Below are 17,003 nucleotides of genomic sequence, written 5' to 3' on the forward strand. Positions count from 1 at the left end.
GGGGGGGGTGTGTGTGTGTGTGTGTGTGTAAGCGATGCCATTGAATACAATGCACCGCCGACGCCCCCTCTTGCTCCAAAACACGGGGAGAAGTTTCTCAGCGATCGCGGTGCGTTCCAGCAGCTACCGCTCTGGAACGCACATGCTTTCGGTGTGAACAAGGCCATAATCACTCTCTCTTTTAGAGATTTTATTGTCTAGCTGTGATGTTAGTCTACTACCTTATGGTGTATATTGGACTGCATAGTTATATTTAGAAACCCAGTACAACTTCTGTAACAGGAAAGTGGAGGTTGTTAGTATAATTTATATCTTACTGCAGCCCTTCCCTGAATATCTGAATCTTATTGATGGCTGTGTGGATCAGAAAACAACTCTTAGTAGCGATACCTTGAAACATCATGCTCACAGCAACGGTATTTTAGTTTTTTTTTTACTTACCACTAGCTCAATACAGCCATCTGCAGCAGTGCAGTCCTCCAATACTACTGCTCCAAACCCCAGGTTTTCAATAAGTTGGGCAATCTCTGTTGGTTCAATCCGGTCTCCTATGTATCTGACTTCTGCTTTACCAGCCATCAGTGCCACCAGCACAGAAACAATACCTAGTAAGTATGAGTTCACAGGTTACTACTATATGATCACCATCATTATAGAAGAGTGTTCAGAAACGGAGATAACTCACTTTAACATTAAGCACATGTTTTTTTCACCATGTTTTTAGGCTAAAGGTGTACAGTATGTATGTCAATCACCAAATGGAACCACAGAATAAGTTTCAGACTCATTGCATTCATTTTTTATTGGTTCTATTGGTAACTAACTATGGGGAAAGAAGGCAAGTTAAAAGCTGATGGCTTCTACAAATGGCTTACTGGCATTGAAAGTATGTGTTTAGAATACATTCTATGGAGATAAATGAGATGAAGGTAAAAACAAAGGGACAAAGTGTATTGGGCTAAAACTCTGCAGGAAGTCAGGGTCATTCCCAAAGACCATAGTACCACAAAGAGATTCCAGGAATTATGCATTTTTGAGTAGCCATAGAGATAGATCTCTGTCTATACTATGAAAGACATTACAAAATAGATACCATCTTTCTTCTTCAGATTCCTCTCAATGTTAGACACACAGGAAGCACATGTCATCCCGGTGACCTGTAAAACACATTTCTGCGGCGCTCTGTTATCGCTCAAAGGAATATCAATATCCAGGTGCAGCTTCTTAGGCATAACATCCACAATATAATCTTTATGGGTAGTCAGTTCCTTCAACATTGCTAAGGAATTTTGCCTTGTGTCAGGTTCTGTCTGGTTGCTGGTTATAGGCACTGCAGAATCTAAAAACACACAGAAACATTCATATATTTTAGGGGTGATAGAAAATGCTTACATGCTTCCAAATTTTTTGTCTGCTAAAATATTTTCTATTGAATGGAAATAAACATTAAGCCCTAAATATTGTATATGCGACCATCTGTGCCATTTCTTTCCGTGGTGGTATCTGAAACTCATTCCCCAAATGTTTCTGTATTCCCACTCCCTCCCCATTTCAAATATACAGGTCATTGGAAGCTTTGGTACTATGTTTCACCCTCTGTTGCCTGCTGTTGGTATAAAATATAGTGTTAGTTAAAGCTAATAGATCATTTGTTCATAAAGTACAAAGCAGAAGAACGTACACGATTTGTGGGATGTAGATTAGGCACTGTCACATAGGACATTCATTGTTTCTGATTGTGGTTCATTAAATTGACATTCTAATTTTATATCGGAATAGTTTACAGTCATTTGTATCAAATGTTTGTTGACTGGCTAAGACTTATCTGCTGGGGCTTGTGGTTCAGTATTAGGGCTTGCAATACTGTTTTCAGTGATGTGTCAAAAAACCCAGAAAGTATAGGAGTAGGGGCTAAAAAGCCCATTAAAGTCCCATAATTTCTTGAAGAGAAACTACTTATTTTCTTTATTTTTTGTTCAATATGTAAATATGATCCATCCTACTTAAATATTTTTTAGGAAACATTCATAGAGCCCATTTGTTAAATTGAGCATATTTGTTTATTTTCAATGAGCCCTCAATGCATGTCCATGGGCCTGTATTGTGTTTTGTTTTTTTATAACACCGCAAGGCATTACATGCGTTTCTTATTGCATGAGGTGCTCTAGGGGCCTGATGCATTTCTTTTGTGACTTTTTTTATGTATACACTGGGGTGCCATTGAAAATGCAAGGTAATGCATTGCAAAGTTTATACAATGCATGTTGTTGTACCACATCACTACAACTGCAGGGACACACACCCATATGCATGTCAGATGCTGAAGGTCTTTCTGCTGGTGAAGCCACTCAAGAATGCAAAGATCACAGTCACCACCTGCCAGATTGCGAAGCATTATAACTCCTTATTTGCAGGGTGGCTTTAATTATTTTTTGGGGGAGGACAGAGTTACAAACATTGTGCTCACATGAATAACAGTAAGAAATACTAAAATTCTTACCTTTACTAGAGAAAGTGATGATCCAAGTTGTCTGTGAAGGTTCTCGTTCATCTAGGTCATGGTATATCTGTAAAAAATAAATCAAGGTAACTGGACTTTCTGTATTTTTCTTGAAGATATTTCACCTGTCATCCAACAAGCTTTCTTAAGTCAGCTTTCTGGATTGAGAAAGCTAGTCGGATGACCAGCAAAGCGTCTTTAAGAAAAATACAGCAAGTCCAGTTGCCTTGATTTATTTTTTACAGAGATGATCCAAGTTCTCTCCATTGATGCTCACATAACCCACAGCCTAGGCATTTGGTCATTTCTCTGTTGAAGGGGAGCATGCAAGTTCAGCTTGGCTGATTCACCTCTTCAGCAGAGATCCATTGACCAAATGCCTAGAGTGGATGAAGACATGAATATGTTTTCACCATGATGCAAAATGTTAAGTGTAAACTTACCAGATACAAGTGTAGCATCAAACCCCATGTCTTCTATGGCTGCCCTAAGCTCCTCTGCATTTGTTTCACTTGGGATATAGTAAATTGTTCCGAGTGCTTCATCTAATAAAACCGATATGGACTGTACTCCTTTTCTCTGAGAGATCATGTTTTCAATAGAGGACACACAGGATCCACAGGTCATTCCTACAATGCGGATTAAGGCCATTTTGGTAGCTGGCAGATGACTTTGTTTATAGGAAGAATGATACTTGGATTTCAACTTTGTTGAGGGCCTTGAATGTTCTGCCAATGAAAGTATAACCTTGAAATTGCCGGGAGGAAGCGCTTCAATTTCCTCTTTTACAGTAACCAAGTCAGTAACACTTTTAAAGAAACATAAAATAGCATTTTTGTTTTCAAGTGAGACTTTGATACTCTGAACACCAGGGAGGTCTGATATGGACCCTTCTATATTGTAGACGCAAGATTTGCAGTGCATCCCTTCTATACCAATAGTCGCTATCTCTTTTTGACCATCAATGACAGCGCCATCAGAGTCTGAAATGTTACGATGTATAGGAACAGTCTGCAAACGTTCTATGTCAATTGTTCCAAGCTTTAAAGGGTCAGGTTTACTCTTAAGAGAAGCCACAAATCCCATGTCATCTATATGTTTCTTAAGGTCTTCCGGCTGAATGTACAGTGGATCATACACAATGACTGCTTCTTGGCCTGTAAGGGACACCTTTATTTTTTGGACACCTTGAAGTTTCCCAATTTTGCCTTCAATTGTGTTGACACAAGACTGACAGGTCATGCCCTCTATCCTGATCTTGATCACCTCTTCTTTGTAACTCATGCCTTTCTGTGGTGCTGTCATCTCCTTGCACTCTTGTATGCTAGCTTCAAAGCCCATGTCTTCTATCTCTTCACAGATCTTCTGAGCGGTTATTTCTGAGCGGATATAGTGTACAGTGGCATTGTTTTGATCCAAGCAAACCTTAATTCTAATTATGCTCGGCAGCTTGGAGATCTTTCCCTCGATGGACTGAACACATGACTGGCACGTCATGCCTACAATTGCTAGCACCACGGAGGATGAGAAGGCCAGGTCATCTTGGCTGCCTTCATAACCCTGATTGTCGAAAGCAGAATTATTTCTTTCTGCTGGTAGAGTATGGCTAGTCTTGTGAATGTCATGTCTTGAAACATCCTGAAAAGAAAGTAAAAAATTGCTATAAACAAAAACAAACAAAAACATATGCATTGCTGAGAGAACGGTCACAAGCTGTTTTGTGCAAGAAAATAATATCCAATGACCATCAGAGGAGGGCTGGACTGGGAGGATTTGTCTCTCAGACCAGTACCTATAATATACAGTATGTTGGGCTGGTGGCCCTGTGTGGAGATCCTCCCCATGCAAACCTCAATCAGAGCAGGACCCTAAGTCAGCAACAACTGCTGGGCATTATATAGCTTCCTTTGCAGCTCAGAGATATAATGCAAACAAATGCAAGGAACTACAAAGTAAGTCAATGCTGGAAGAATACAACACTGTGAAATGTGTTGTGTTTATTTGTTAAATGAAGCTGAATGATGAGGATTATTTGTCATGATTGCATAGTATTTTACTTATTATGTAATTAATTTGGGGAGTCCATATAATTTTCACAAAGCAGCAGTCATGTTGTTTAGCTCATAAAGTACTCTTTCATTATGTATCACCCTTTATAACCCCCCTTTTTTAGCATACATATGTAAAAAGGTGTGTTACAATAAACAATATTTTATTGCCAACTGGCTGTTTTTTTAAGTTTGTTTAGTCCTTAACACTTGGTCAGCACTAAAAGAATGCAATTTATTTATTAATTCAAGAAATATTTCAACAAAAAACTGTACAACAATATATTTTGTTTTTATCAAAGGATGGGTGGGTGAAACGCCCCACTGCAAGGGTCAATTTGGGTTGTAATTAGATTTGGATGTATAAATAGGTGTGTATGGATGGAGAGTCTTTCTATGGGACTGTCACTTGGAAACAGAGAGAAACTTGCTATACCGACACATCTCAAAAGTTGAAAATAGTTTTTAACACAATATTTTAGGTATGCTGTGTGAATAGGAACACATAAACACATAGTGGGTTTTCTCAAATTTAACTGCAAAAGTGGAAATACATTTTAGGCTTCATATGTAAAAGCTATGCCAGGTGGATGCAGTTCGCATGGCACTAGCTCCCCTAAAAGGCGCAGATGAGTATAGGAAAGTCCCATACTCGTAAACTCGTACATTGAGTGGAGGAAGCCGCTGCTTTCTGAAAAAAACTTTGCTGCGTAACTGAAGTTTTCCAAAGAGCACCTTGGCAAAGTCCGGAGCTACTGGGAAAATGTTTTGTGGACTAATAAACCAAAATTTTAATTGTTCGGGAAGATTACTCAGCCCTATGTATGATATAAAAATAGCGCAACTTATCAACATCAAAACATCATCCCAACGGTTAGGTATGGCGGAGGGAACATCAGGTTTTGGGCTTGCTTCACTGACTCAAGGCCTGGACCACTTGCCATCATTGCGGGGAAAATCAATTCCCAAGTTTACCAAAATATCCAACAGGATAATGTCAAGGTGGCTGTCCCCAGCTGAAGCTTAGTAGAGGTTGGGTGACACAGCAGGACAATGACCCTAAGCATCAAAGTAAATCCACCACAAACTGGGCCAATCCAAAAGGCGCATTTTCTTTTTCTGAAGTCAGTCAGAGCCCAGACTTAACCCAATAGAGATACTGTGAAGCCATTCACACCAGACATCCTACAAATGTGTCTGAGCCGAAGCAGTTTTGCACAAAGGACTGGCCAAAAATCGCTCCTGAATGTTGTGCAGGTCTGATCCAGAGCTACCAAAAGCGCTTGCTTAAAGTAATTGAGAAGGTTTGACCAGCTATTAGCTCCAAGGGTTTACTTACTTTTTCCTCCAGCACTGTGAATGTTTAATGGGTGTGTTCAATCAAGACACGAGAAATTTAAATTGTATGTGTGTTATCAGCTTAAGCACATTGAGGGGAAGTTATCAAAACTGGAACAGACAATCTGCATTAGCTGCTCATGGCAACTAATCAGCCTCTCTAATTTTCAAATCTTAACTGAACAAACGGAAGAGAGAAACGGATTGGTTGCCATGGGCAACTGCTTCAGATTCTATCTGCTCCAATTTTGATAAATTCCCCCCATTGTTGTATCTTACATGAGGATCACATCTCATTTTATGGCAAATTACTGCAGAAAAACATTTAATTCCAAGAGGTTCACATACTTTTTCTTGCAGCTGTTAATGTCAAAAAAGGTTCATCACATTTACTAACATGTACTTTGCAGAGTATAAATTCCCTTGCTAAGTGCCTAAACTGAATTTCTTCACTGAATCAACCCCAAATAATCACCATGGCAGTGAACCATCCCTCATCAGACAGCTTAGTCATGAATTTTTAGACAAACTGAGCCTCAAATATTTTAACTGTTGTTTGTGTTTCCACTGGGAAAAGTTTCCCTTATTGCGTTCTTTCTGACACCCATCAATTGAATAGAAGCTCAAGAAGTAAGAAATCTGCTAAACGGTAACTTGGAAAGCAGTGGATGGACAGAGGCTATAAACCTTCCTTATTGTACCCATGCTATGGCTTGGCTGGAGTCTGGCTTTAATGGGCATCACTATTCATAGGCCAATTAAAAATGTATCCTGAAGCACATGAAAAGATGCCAAGATCTTAAATACCTTCAAGCCACATTCATTCAATCTATTTACACATTTTAAGTCAGCACTTAACAGGAATGTCATGAAATAGTATACTTAACTAGATTTTGGCATCTGTGCTGTTGCATTGTTAAAGAAAATCTAATAATTCTATGGTGAATAATAGCTATGTAATAACAGATGACTGAAATCAACCTGTTATATAAATGCCCAATGGTTTAATGTGTGAGGTCTGGCTATTTCAAGTGAAACTGTTATTTGGCTATGTAGGACAAAGCGACACTTTATTCCCCCCTCTCCATCAACTCACCTTTCTTCCAAACCGCAGTGTTCTACTGCTAAGATCCAGAGAAGCTATGAGTAGGTCAAGTGGTAGCATACACAGGGCTTTAGACTCTCCCCATGTGACAGCACAGGGGCTTGGCCTTGGTAGTGAGTTACATGCTCCTCTATACCTGGATGTAATGGGTATTTTCCCATCTCTTGGCAGAATATATCCATTAAAAACAGTAGTGACCATTCAACTTTTTAGGATAAGCCCTCAAGTAGCGATGTGACTCCATTGTTTAAAAGTTGAGGGTTCCCTCTAAAAGTTAGTTGACTAGTCTAGATATAGTTATATGGAGGAAAGGGAAATGTAGTGTTGCGAACACACTGGGAAATTTTCCATCACTGTCGCAGTGGCAGGACAGAAAGTGTGAGGAAGTCTTTCAAAAGTAAGGAGACACATTACCTTTGACAGGAGTAACCAGGACATGTGCACCCACAGGGATATTTTCTCTAATTTCCTGGCCTACTAGCATATTAATGGTCATATGTACTCTTTGTCTGGTTGACATCAGGAGACATAACAAACAGGTACAACTACAGAAGGTATCAAGGGAAAAAAAGGAGTCATGAGCAAGGACTTAGGGCTCCGGAAGTGACACTGTTCAATTAATTTTAGAGATCTAATAATTAGTTCCATAGAGAATATGATTACTAATTGGTCCATAGTGCATGATGGAAGAGGAAATGATTAAGAATCTTTAGTATCTTCCCCTCCCCTCCTTTTTCTGTTTCTCACAAAGGGTTTATCCCTCCCTATCGTGAGAGAGAGAGAGACTACGATACTTAGAAACTTTCTGTTTGCATTGACATTTGTCTAGTCATTAAAAATAAATTTTCATTGTAAGCACAATGATTTGCATAGAAGTTATACAGTATATGTATGTGCAACAGGAACAGTGCTGGTTATCAAATAATGAAATTGTATATCTCTGTATGAGAATTAGGACAAATGGGTAAGTGAGTTTTTAAAGAGTGGAGGTCAGTGCAGTACAGTATGTGGTATAACTTTAATTATTTTATTATTATGCAAGAGAAGACATCAGACAAACAATTTCCTAAAAAACAAATATTTAGAGCAAGCAAAATAAATACATGAATCTCTGGAGTCTGCACTAGCAAATAATAACACATACAAATATATTTAGCTATTTACTGTATGTGAAAAGTGTTATTAATTGTTATGTTTGGATTTCCTTTGTATATTCACCGATAAATCGGCCACCGAAACATATCGGCTGAAAATGGCACTTTTGGCTGAATACCGAAAGTGTCTTTTTTTTGCCAAAATAGCAGTGCATCCGTGCTTTCTTTCCTCCCCGCTGGGCGCCCACATTACCACTGCTGACCCACTCGTCCTCTTGAAAGCGTTGTCCTGCACTTGCACTGGTGGCTTACGGCTCTCCTAACCTCATCAGTTCTTCCGAGCTGCACTATTTTTGCAGATTGCACTAGACTGGAACATAGGCACTAATGTGCCACGCATTCGGGAAATTGCACTGCGGTGGGGGGCATGGCTGTGCTGCCACTGACTTTGATGCACCACCATGCCTCCTCCTGCCCCTGAACGCAGGGAGCCCCCGGTTTGCAATACAGTGTGTTCCAGAGGCTGGCTGCTCTGGAATGCACGGTTTGTGGTGTGAACAGAGCCCTTGTGTCTTATTTGAACTTTCTCCAAAGAAAAAAGGTTTAAGGTGTATCTGAACCCAAAAACAAAAATGTCATATATTGCAGCTTACCAATTCTTAGATCACTTTGGTGGCTGCATCCGTTTTCTTTTCTGGTAACACATTTCCTGTCTTAGGGTGGCTCCACTCTATATAGGTGCAATGGAGCCACCCTTGGCCAGCAGCATTGTCACCCTGTGGGGAGGGTAATGTTATAGATGCACTAGAAAGTTTAGATGGACTTGACTAATTAAATCTGAATTCTAGGTAACACTTTTAAGCACGTACACAAACTGTTTAATTTTTTCTAACTTTAGGATAAACGTTTTACATAAATAAATAAAAAGCTGACCATTGTAAGAACCCATCAGTGTTAAATGGTTTGTTTCAAACCTCTATCTGCCAGTTTTTCTGGACAGCTTGGTCTGTTAAAGGAAGTTGAAAAATATTTTAGCTTTACTGGCTGAATGACCAGGTGAAAAAAAAGCAGGGGAAAAAAAAAAGGAATGCAGCCACCGCATCTATGAACTGCTAAGCTGCAATATATTACATTTTTGCTTTTGGGTTTAGAAACAGTTTATTTAGGCAAACTGCAGGCTAGGAACTGAGTATCTGTAATCATACACCAAACCCTGCCAATCCACCAAAGATCAATGAACGAAGGGCTATAAAACGCATTGCAACCAATTGGAAATGACTTCTTAAATCATCCGACTACAGTAAACCAAATATTATTAGCGGCTGTGCTTTATAGCAACTAGAACAATGGCGAAACTGGATCAAAGCAAGATAACGCTGGAGGTCCAAGCTCCAGAAATCTGAGTGCTTGTGATTTTCCTGTACAATACTATGTATATGCTGCAACAAAATAAAATCTATATTGACTCACCTGCTTTTTGAAGACTTCAGGCTCTTTGGCAATTGCTGCCATACTGGTATCCCCCCTATCCTTCTGGGAATCCTCTGAACTGGGAGCCTCATATTCCAAGCTTGGTGGCCCATGATGTGATTTCCGGTATGATATCAATGCTAGCTGTTTTTTTGCATGCGTCGGCTCACCCTCCGCCTTTACCTTACTGTCCGCACCGTCTTTAGCCGATATCATTTTAGAAATTATTTAAATACACAGCAATGAGGAAACTTCTGGTATTGCAATGAAATGACAAAATATAAATAATGGTAATGCGATGTCTAAACTGTAGAAGAAAGTCCCTTAAATGATCTCTATCTCCAGCCTTTATAGGATGGAAGGCTCTGCACTCAGCTCTTCACACATTTCATAATATTTAAATCTCTTCCTGTGAGTTCCCATGCCTTGCTCTGCACACTGCCAGACTGCTGAGCGCAACACCGCTGTGTCTCACATGCATATCAAATAACAACTGTACTGACAGCGTGCAATGACTTGGCTAGATTCCACACAGTTCTCCTGTGCATATCACAGCACGGCTCTGATCAGTCAACACAGTGCCTTGTCCTGATTCCCAGATCTTAGATATTTCAGGTTACTGCTACTGAGCAGATCTAACAGTTATTGCTAATATTATTATTACTACAATTACTATTATTATCATGAATCTTATTACTATCATCACTATTAATATGATATTATTATTATTAGGGATGCACGGAAATATCGGCCGCCGAAACGTATCGGCCGAAAATGCCACTTTTGGCAAAGTGCCATCTTTCAGCCGAAATAGCTGTGTATCGCTGGTTTCTCTCCTCTCCGCTGGGTGCTGCTTTGTGTCCCAGCGAGGAGGAAAAAAACTGTCACAGGAGGCTGAGCAGGAGGAGAGCGCTATAAGCGGTCGGCACCTCTCCTCCTGCACCGCTCAGCCTTCTGTGACAAATCAGGATGGGGAGCGGCGGTGACAGCTGTCATAGGAGGCTGAGCTCTCCTCCCGCACAGCCTCAACCCCCGAGACATGTGTCCTCTCTTATTTTCCTACTCAATGGTCCCTATGGATACACTTTCAGCCTCAAATGCTCTTCATGGATCACTATAATGTCCTCACCCCCGAGACATGTGTCCTCTCTTATTTTCCTGCTCAATGGGTCCCTATGGATACACTTTTCAGCCTCCAAAGCTCTTCATAGATCACTATGATGTCTACACCCCTTAGGCAAGCGTCTTCTCTCATTTGGATTTTACTCCCTGGGTCAACTCCCTTCCCTTCTTCCTGTCCCTCTTCCTTCTTTCCTCTTGTCCATTCTACTTATTGGTCTCCTGTGTTTTTAACATATATTTGTACCTTTCAACAAGAAATACGCTGTGATATTCCTTAATACAGTGCTTAGGGCACCGTATTCTCTAAGAGCACATACTGAGAGGAATGTATCAAAGCTGGAGCAGACAAAAACTGAAGCAGCTTTGCAACCAATCAGCAACAAACTGAAGAGAGAAGGTGAGTGGTTGCCATGGGCAACTGCTCCACATTTTGTCTGCTCCAGTTTTGATACATTCCCCCCACTGTGTTTTGAACTTTATTTGGATTTTCATATATTGACAAAGTCCTTGTTTTCTATCTGTACTTTCATATGACTGCCTCTTTGTTATTGCTGCACGTTACTTCTGTTTGATTGTCCTACTGTGAGCCTGGATGTAAGGCCTCATCCCGTTTTGCTTGTACGCTGATTGTATTGCTCATTTCTTTCTACTACCTGCTTGTTGTTTTCTCTATAAATGAACTTGATTCAACTATAAAATTTCACTCGCCTATATCCCCAAAGTCAGTCAATACGAGCCTCACCCCCTATTATAGACTAACACCTCCTCTTGCTGCTGGATCTGGTGTACGGCGCCAGACTATCTGCACAGGACGTACCTATGGCAGTATGTGCTGGAGGCGATTTTTAAATAACACCATAAGAAGAATTTTCATAGACCGAAACCCTCCTCAAATGAATCCCTGTGGCCCCACCGTAAACTCGCAGAGTGGGGAAGCATAGTATAGTGCCTCCCCCCCACCCTCTGCTGGAAGGGATCCGTGCCTATTTTGACGCCCTTTTGGCTTATACAGTTTTGGTAGATAAATTGCCTCTGGTCCCTTGAGGAAGCACACCAGCAAAACGCATTGGGAGAATAAACGCATGCCACAATTGAAATATGATTGTGAAGACACACACGAATTAACTGAGAGGAAATATTGGGCAATATTGGTCAGTTGGTATTCATATTGTTACCATATCGTAAGTGGGGCCCCAGGAGGCATATTGCAAAAGAGGGGACAAAAATGTATGTGTTTTTATTTGTATATTTATTGGATGTCAAAATGAATTTTTATTGGAACAAAATCTGTTGGAACCAATAAATTAATACAGATTTTAAACAAATGCAATGGTGTGCGCCTTATAAAACCCCAGATTAAAAACAAAAACTCAATAAAATCTTTGTGAAAGAAATAAAACCCCAGATTAATTGTTTTTGGTGTTGATTCAACTATAAAAGAGTACAGCTAGTCTATGGGAAAAAAATTAGAACAGCAACTGAAAAGTTGTCCCTGTGAGTGGCAGCCCTTTACAAACAAAATCTTGTGGTCACCATGTCATAAACAGAATGGTGATCACAGAAAAGGGAACCACATGATTGGTTGCCGATTGCTAGTGGTGGCTGGAGCTTGCAGTGACCATGCAGTCTGACAACTAGCATCCGCACACAATGTTAGCTGCTACCTGTAAAAAAGGGAACCGTCAGGATTAGGTATGCACCGATACCAAGTACCGTACTCAGTACATGTACAGATACTTTTCGAGCTCCAAGACTAGACTAGAGAAAAATTCAAAAGTTAGGAGGCAGCTGTCATTTGTAAGGAGCACACAGAGCTCCTGGGATTTGTACATCTCTGTTTTAATGTATGGTTTTGTTTTAATAAATATTAGGGATGCACCAATATATCGACCGCCGAAACATATCGGCCGAAAATGGCACTTTTGGCATAATGCCGAAAGTGCCATTTTCATGCCGATACAGCGGTGCATCCCTGCTTTCTTTCCTCCCCGGTGGGCGCTGCTCTGTGTCCCAGCGGGGAGAAGAGAAAGTGACAGCCGGCCGAGCGCTGCGGTGGAGAGCGCTGTGAGCGGCCGGCTTCTCTCCTCCCACATCGCTCTGCCCCCTATCACAGTCCGGCAGAGCGGTGTGTGGGCGGAGACAGCCCTGTCACAGGAGGATGAGCTCTCCTCCCTGCTCCGCTCGCTCAGCCTCCTGTGACAGCGTGTCAGAGAGAAGAGCAATGTACACACACTCAGTGATCAGTGATTGCTGAGTGTGTGTACATAATTGAGGATATGGTATGTTAACTATATCCTCAATTATGAATAGGAGTGATCTGCATCACCCCCACTCATTCATAATTGTAGTTATAGTAAACAAACAATGTTCTCATGTTATCAATGAACAGGAACACTAGAGGAACACTCAACAGGGGGCACAGAAAAAGAGATTGAGGACTTTGTGTTCTCACATTTTTTTAAATTTCGGTTTCCCTTTAAAATTTCAATTTCGGTGCACCTCTAATAAATATATAAGGGATGCACCGATACCAGTTTTGCAAGTACAAGTACTGATACATTCTTGTTTAGTGCCATGTGACAGTTTTTCTAAAACAATACAGACTAATGATTTCAGGTGGGGCGCCAGAGCCAGGTCCCAGCTGCAACCCTGGTCGTTCTCATGAAAATGCCAAGTATCGGCACTGGCATCTGAAAAGTATCGGTGCATCCAGTGGCGTAACAATCGCCATAGCGACCCAGACGGCCGCTATGGGGCCCGGGCACATGGGGGCCTGGCATCCCTCTGATGCCGTGTGGGTCGCCTGGGTCGCTATTGCGTCTCGGGTGCTGGCTGTCACTGACATAGCTCAGCAGCAGCTGTGAAGTAGAACGTTCCCCCTCACAGCCGCTGCGGAGCTGTGTCAGTGACAGCCAGCAGATGCGGCAGAATACGCCGGTTACACCGGCGTTTGCAGTAAAGGAGGCGGGGCCCGCCTAACAGCAACCCCGCCTCCTCTCGCATCAATGGCCAGCGATCTAAGAGCAGGTGGGGCCAGTGATGTAAGAGGAGGCGGGGCCAGTCGATAGAAGGAGGCAGAGCCCTGGGACGGAAGAGGAGGCAGGGGCCCGGCGACCACGGAGGTGGACAACGCTGACAGGTAAGAGGCGTGCAGCCCAACTGAGACCTTGCAGAGCCCACCATAGAGAGTCTATGGTGGGCTCTGCAAGTGGCATCATAGGGATCGGAATAGATACATAATATTGTAGATGGAATGGTTGAAATGTACATTATTAAAACTGTAGGTGTTCGGCAGAGGTATCTCCACTTTAGGTGACCACGCAGGTAACAGAAGACTGAGCTGAGCTGTGTGGACAATTTACACTCCTATTTAGGTTCCAAGTGACCCAATCTCTTATACAATTTTCTGCAACAGACCTCAGAACATGAAGTCACATTTCTGCAATGTTTACTTACCCTATATATACATTGTATCCCAACAGCAATGTCCCTTCCAACCTAAATGTTTCCACCTGAAAATTCAAACGATACATGTCTAATGTTCCTGCCTGTTATAGGACACAATGAACTGTGAAATGACAATAAAGTACACACTATTGCCATTGGTTGCAAATCACAATGTAGATTTTGGACAGGTCTCCTTGTACTGATGGTACTGAATTTAGTGGTATATTGCCCCCTGCTGTTATTTTGTGGGATAAAACAATCCCAAAAAAAATAGTTTGGACAGTCATACGTTACAATGAACAATGTTGCACTTGAAATGATAAAATAATGTATTTATTGAAAAACAAAAAACAAAAACCAATTACCTTAATCTAGAAATCATGCTCTCCTTACTTAAAAATGGGATGATTTTCACTCTAAAGTCTTTGTTGCCTCAAAAAATAGAATTCCATATATGTGTGGTGTTATACTCTCAGAATACATTAGCCAAAGTGGGCGATTCCTCCGTCCACGCTTTTTAGTATGCATGGAGGGATCTGGAAGATGTCAATGCCCCAAAGCATTGTTTTAACCTAAAATATAATTGCACTTTCTCTAAACACATTTGGGGGATTTACTAAGACTGGAGCAGCAGAATCTAGAGCAGCTGTACATGGCAACCAATCAGCTTCTACCTTTCATTTTCAAAGCTTAACTGAAGAGAGAAGCTGATTGGTTACTTTGCTCTGCTTCTACAGATTCTGTCTGCTCCAGTTTTAGTCAATTGTCCCCAATATACTTGTACTGATTTATGAACACTGGAGCAAAAATGGGAGTACTGCCCATAAAAAAAACGGAATCTTTTAGAGGGTTTTTTAGATTTTCTTTGTGCTGCATTTTCCATAAACCAGCCCTAGTTTGTGTGCATCCTCATGTCAGAATACCCAGCTGTCTATCTGAGCTATGGGGGTTTCTCACTCATGGGAACAAGTGCACCCTGCCTGCCACATCTAGAGTCCTTAACATTTAACAAGCTACTTATATGAAGTTTTGGATAGAGTAAGGGAGGGGTATAACCCCTGTCAGCTTTTTTTTGCCATCTGTGTCCCATTGGGGAGATTTTCCTTCACTTCCTGTCTTAAAGCTGCAACAGGAAGTGAGTGGGAATCCCATGGTCAGCAGGGTTAACAGAACCAGGGTCCCCACTGGAATATTTCCCGTCTATTCCTGTTCTGGTGACAATCCAAAATGTGGCATTTTCTTTCACTATTAACTGCCACCAGGACAAACCAGGAGGGTGAATCTCAGCAAAAAAAAAAAACTGACAGGTCTTCTAATCTCCCTCTACTCCATCCAAAACAAAAGTTTTGACTTCAGTTGCACTCTCATGTATACAACTATGAACCGATATATGCAGCACGTACCACATATAAGATATATAATGTATGTTTTCATTCTGTATGCCAGCATCAGAGCATCAATCGTATTACAGATCTGAGAAAAACGTGTGCTTGGTTAATATTCAGCGACACGACATCAAGCAGATCACTTCTAAAATGGAACATCAAAGAGGTCCCTTTGTTCTCTGGGGAGAAGCCACCAAAATAAGAATTAAAGCTACCGGGGGTAATCCTAATACTTCAGTCAAGACAATAAAGAAATTAGGTGACAGATTTATTTTAGGGATGCTGTCATTTAACAACAAAAAAATGGTCCCAGCAACAGAATAACTTTCTGGTGACCGGAGTACAAACAGCAAAAAGTTTTCCCAGCACACTCACCACCCAGCATGCAAAAAAACTTGTCTCACCGCTAAGGATCTCTGCGGAGCTCAGTGTATGTATTAAAGAGATCACACAGGTGGAGAATTCTATTAGGTGAAGAGACTGGAGGCCACTTTGCTCTGTAAGTCAGCCAGCCTCGGTCTTACCTTGTTTTTGGACTGGTGAGGTGACGGCTTTGTCATGGATTTTTCTCTGTACCGCACTTCATAATTACTGAGTAACCGCACTTCCTCCTCCTCATCCTCCAGAAAATTCCTCCTGGACATCTTTTACTTAAAAGATACAGATACACATCTTCTGCAGAAAATGTGAAAGCCGCACAGCCACGCCAAGGCACTTGTTTTGCTTGACTGATTTGGTACAGTGATGCATGGGGGGGTCTCAGTTGCCTTGTGATGTGCGGGATCCCTTGTGCGTCCCTGTGCCTTTAAGGGAGGTTGGGCTTCCTCCTGACAAACCTGCACCCAATTTGATCTTTTGCCATATGTGCTCCAAGATGGAGACTTTAGAGGTGCCTTGGCGCGGCTGTGTGGCTTTCACATTTTCTGCAGAAGACGTGTATCTAAACCTCTGTTTTTAACCTTAACGGTGAGACAAGTTTTTTTGCATGCTGGGTGGCGAGTGTGCTGGGAAAACTTTTTGCTGTTGTACTGTATTAGGCCCTTCCATGTGCACCTTGCTGTAAAGCTGGTAACAAATTGATCAGTGTGTTTGCCATTTGTTTTGCTTGACTGATTCGGTGCAGTGATGCATGGGGGGTCTCAGCTGCCTTGTGATGTGCGGAATCCCTTGTGCGTACCTGTGCCTTTAAGGGAGGTTGGGCTTCCTCCTGACAAACCTGCACCCAATTTGATCTTTTGCCACATGTGTTTAGAGTTAGGACCGCACTATCTAGAGGTGCCTTGGCGCGGCTCTGCGGCTTTCACATTTTCTGCAGAAGAGGTGTATCTAAACCTATCTGCACAAGACTCTCTGGCATTTGACACTTCTCTACGTCATTAAAGAACACAGCAGTGATGTAGGGGGTCCGAAGATGGAACCACAACACACAGTGGGGAACACAAATACACATCTTCTGCAGAAAATGTGAAAGCCGCACAGCCACGCCAAGGCACT

General features: G+C 41.6%; 1 protein-coding gene across 1 annotated transcript in view; it reads right to left on the minus strand.

Annotated features, from left to right (window-relative positions):
• ATP7B (ATPase copper transporting beta) overlaps positions 1-16,153 on the minus strand; it is a 59,943-nt gene extending 43,790 nt beyond the window's left edge. Inside the window, exons 1-5 of the mRNA XM_018556445.1 lie at positions 16,034-16,153; positions 6,983-7,004; positions 2,944-4,092; positions 1,094-1,339; positions 442-605 (exon numbers count right to left, since the gene is read on the minus strand). Of these exons, the coding sequence (XP_018411947.1) occupies positions 442-605; positions 1,094-1,339; positions 2,944-4,092; positions 6,983-7,004; positions 16,034-16,153 (1,701 nt within the window). The remainder of the gene's footprint in view (positions 1-441; positions 606-1,093; positions 1,340-2,943; positions 4,093-6,982; positions 7,005-16,033) is intronic.
• Between the last annotated feature and the right edge of the window lie 850 nt (positions 16,154-17,003).

This window comes from Nanorana parkeri, unplaced genomic scaffold (assembly GCF_000935625.1).
Source record: "Nanorana parkeri isolate BGI_ZX_2015 unplaced genomic scaffold, ASM93562v1 scaffold238, whole genome shotgun sequence".
Classification (NCBI taxonomy): Eukaryota; Metazoa; Chordata; class Amphibia; order Anura; family Dicroglossidae; genus Nanorana; species Nanorana parkeri.